At 67.0% G+C, this 1,602-nt stretch overlaps 1 protein-coding gene across 1 annotated transcript in view; it reads right to left on the bottom strand.

The window, feature by feature from the left end:
- Positions 1-1,602, bottom strand: part of GPSM1 (G-protein signaling modulator 1) — a 30,649-nt gene that overhangs the window by 8,976 nt on the left and 20,071 nt on the right. The window contains exon 9 of the mRNA XM_008573188.1: positions 725-901. Coding sequence (XP_008571410.1) covers positions 725-901 — 177 coding nt within the window. The remainder of the gene's footprint in view (positions 1-724; positions 902-1,602) is intronic.

Raw genomic sequence — 1,602 nt, 5'->3', positions numbered from 1 at the left:
CTGACACGCAGGTGTGGGCTTGGGGGACTTCCCACCTGCCCCTCAGACACCTCTCAGGTCCCTCGGCTTGGGGGTCAGAGACTCCAGGGTACCCCAAGGGACTGGGTGGGCCTTGCCCACCTCTCTGGGGCTCCAGCTAACCCCAGACCCCCAGCAGGCCAGAGCCCCTGACAAGCCACTTCAGGAGGTGTGATGTCAGGGGCGGTCTGTGCAGCCTGGCTCCCACAGCAGATGCAGCCGGGTGTTTCCGGGGGACACACTCCTGTGACTAGCAAATAGGTCTGGAGGATCCCAGGTGGGGATTGGGTAGGGGTAGGGGAGAGGGAGCCGGGGACAGAGAGCAAAACCCCTGAAGACCAGGAAGAGCCAGCCCCTGGCTGGTGACAAAGATGGAAACTGAGGTACAGAGAGAGGCGGGGCCTGTCTGTGCAGGAACAGCCCAGCCCAGAGCGCCCTGGGAGGTCCCCCATTGGCCTGGGCCTCCCTGAGGCTGGGGTGCAGCCGACAACTGTCCACACGCATCCCCGCACCCAGCACACACCAGGTTCAGCACAGGGCCAGGTGGGGGGTCAGGTGGCCCAGCAGGGACCTCTGCCTCCCTGGAGAGATGGGCCCAGCCTGGCCTCCTGGGTCTGCACCGTGGATGGGCGGTGGAGCAGGGGCTGCCACGCGGTTTTCACATTGTCTCCCCCCCAGCCGTGGCTTTGCCTCGGGGGGCGTCTACCGTGCGAGGCACCTGCACCCGGACGTCCGCGCTGTCCAGCGGGGAGTGGCCGCCCTCCCGGGGCCTCCTCTCAGCGTCTGGACCCTCCTGGTACTTCCTGCTCCTCACGGGGAGGGGCAGCGAGTCCCTGCTGGGCCCCCGCCAGTCCCCTGCATGGTGGCTGTCTCCGTTCTGCTCCTGGGGAGGGGGCAAGGCTGGAGGATTGTGGGGCAATTCCAAACCAATGTCCCTCCTCTCAGACCCTGAGGGAAGGCTGGGCGGGCGGAGTGGCCCCATTTCATGGGTGCCCACAGCAGGTGCTCAGGTTCCCAAGGGAGCAGGTAGAGGGGGCCTGTGGGGGCGCAGGGCTGCGCATGCCCTTGGCTGGGGGCCAGAGAAAGGCGGGGNTGTCCCCCCATCCCTCTGCCTCTGCATGGCTCAACAAAAGCTGACTGTGCCCCCAGGAGGGGCTCCTGGCCAGCTGAGGACCTGAGCGGCCCCCCAGGCTGTGCTGGGTTGTCACCCCTGCCCACCCCACAGGTCTCCAGTCCAGCTCTGCTTGCCACCCAGAGCCCATGCGGGGTGGGGTGGGGTGTCCCAGCCCCTGACCAGAAGGAACCCTGGGTGGACCCCAGCTCTCCACTGTCACCTCCACCAGGTGTTCTGCACCTGTACACTGGCCACCCGGCCACATCCCCTCCCCAGGACCAGGGGTGGAGTGTGTGTCCCAGCTGCCCTGCCCCCAGTCCCTGCACAGGAAAAGAGAGCCACTCCACCTCCCCCCCGTATTGCTGCTGGGCTGGTGCTGTGGCCCCCCAAGGTGCCGCTACATCAGGGCCTGACACGCAGGTGTGGGCTTGGGGGACTTCCCACCTGCCCCTCAGACACCTCTCAGGTCC

The sequence above is a fragment of the Galeopterus variegatus genome, unplaced genomic scaffold, assembly GCF_000696425.1.
Source record: "Galeopterus variegatus unplaced genomic scaffold, G_variegatus-3.0.2 Scaffold889, whole genome shotgun sequence".
In the NCBI taxonomy this organism is placed as follows: domain Eukaryota; kingdom Metazoa; phylum Chordata; class Mammalia; order Dermoptera; family Cynocephalidae; genus Galeopterus; species Galeopterus variegatus.
Note: the sequence above shows the minus strand (reverse complement) of the source record. Positions and strands in the feature narration are given on the sequence as shown.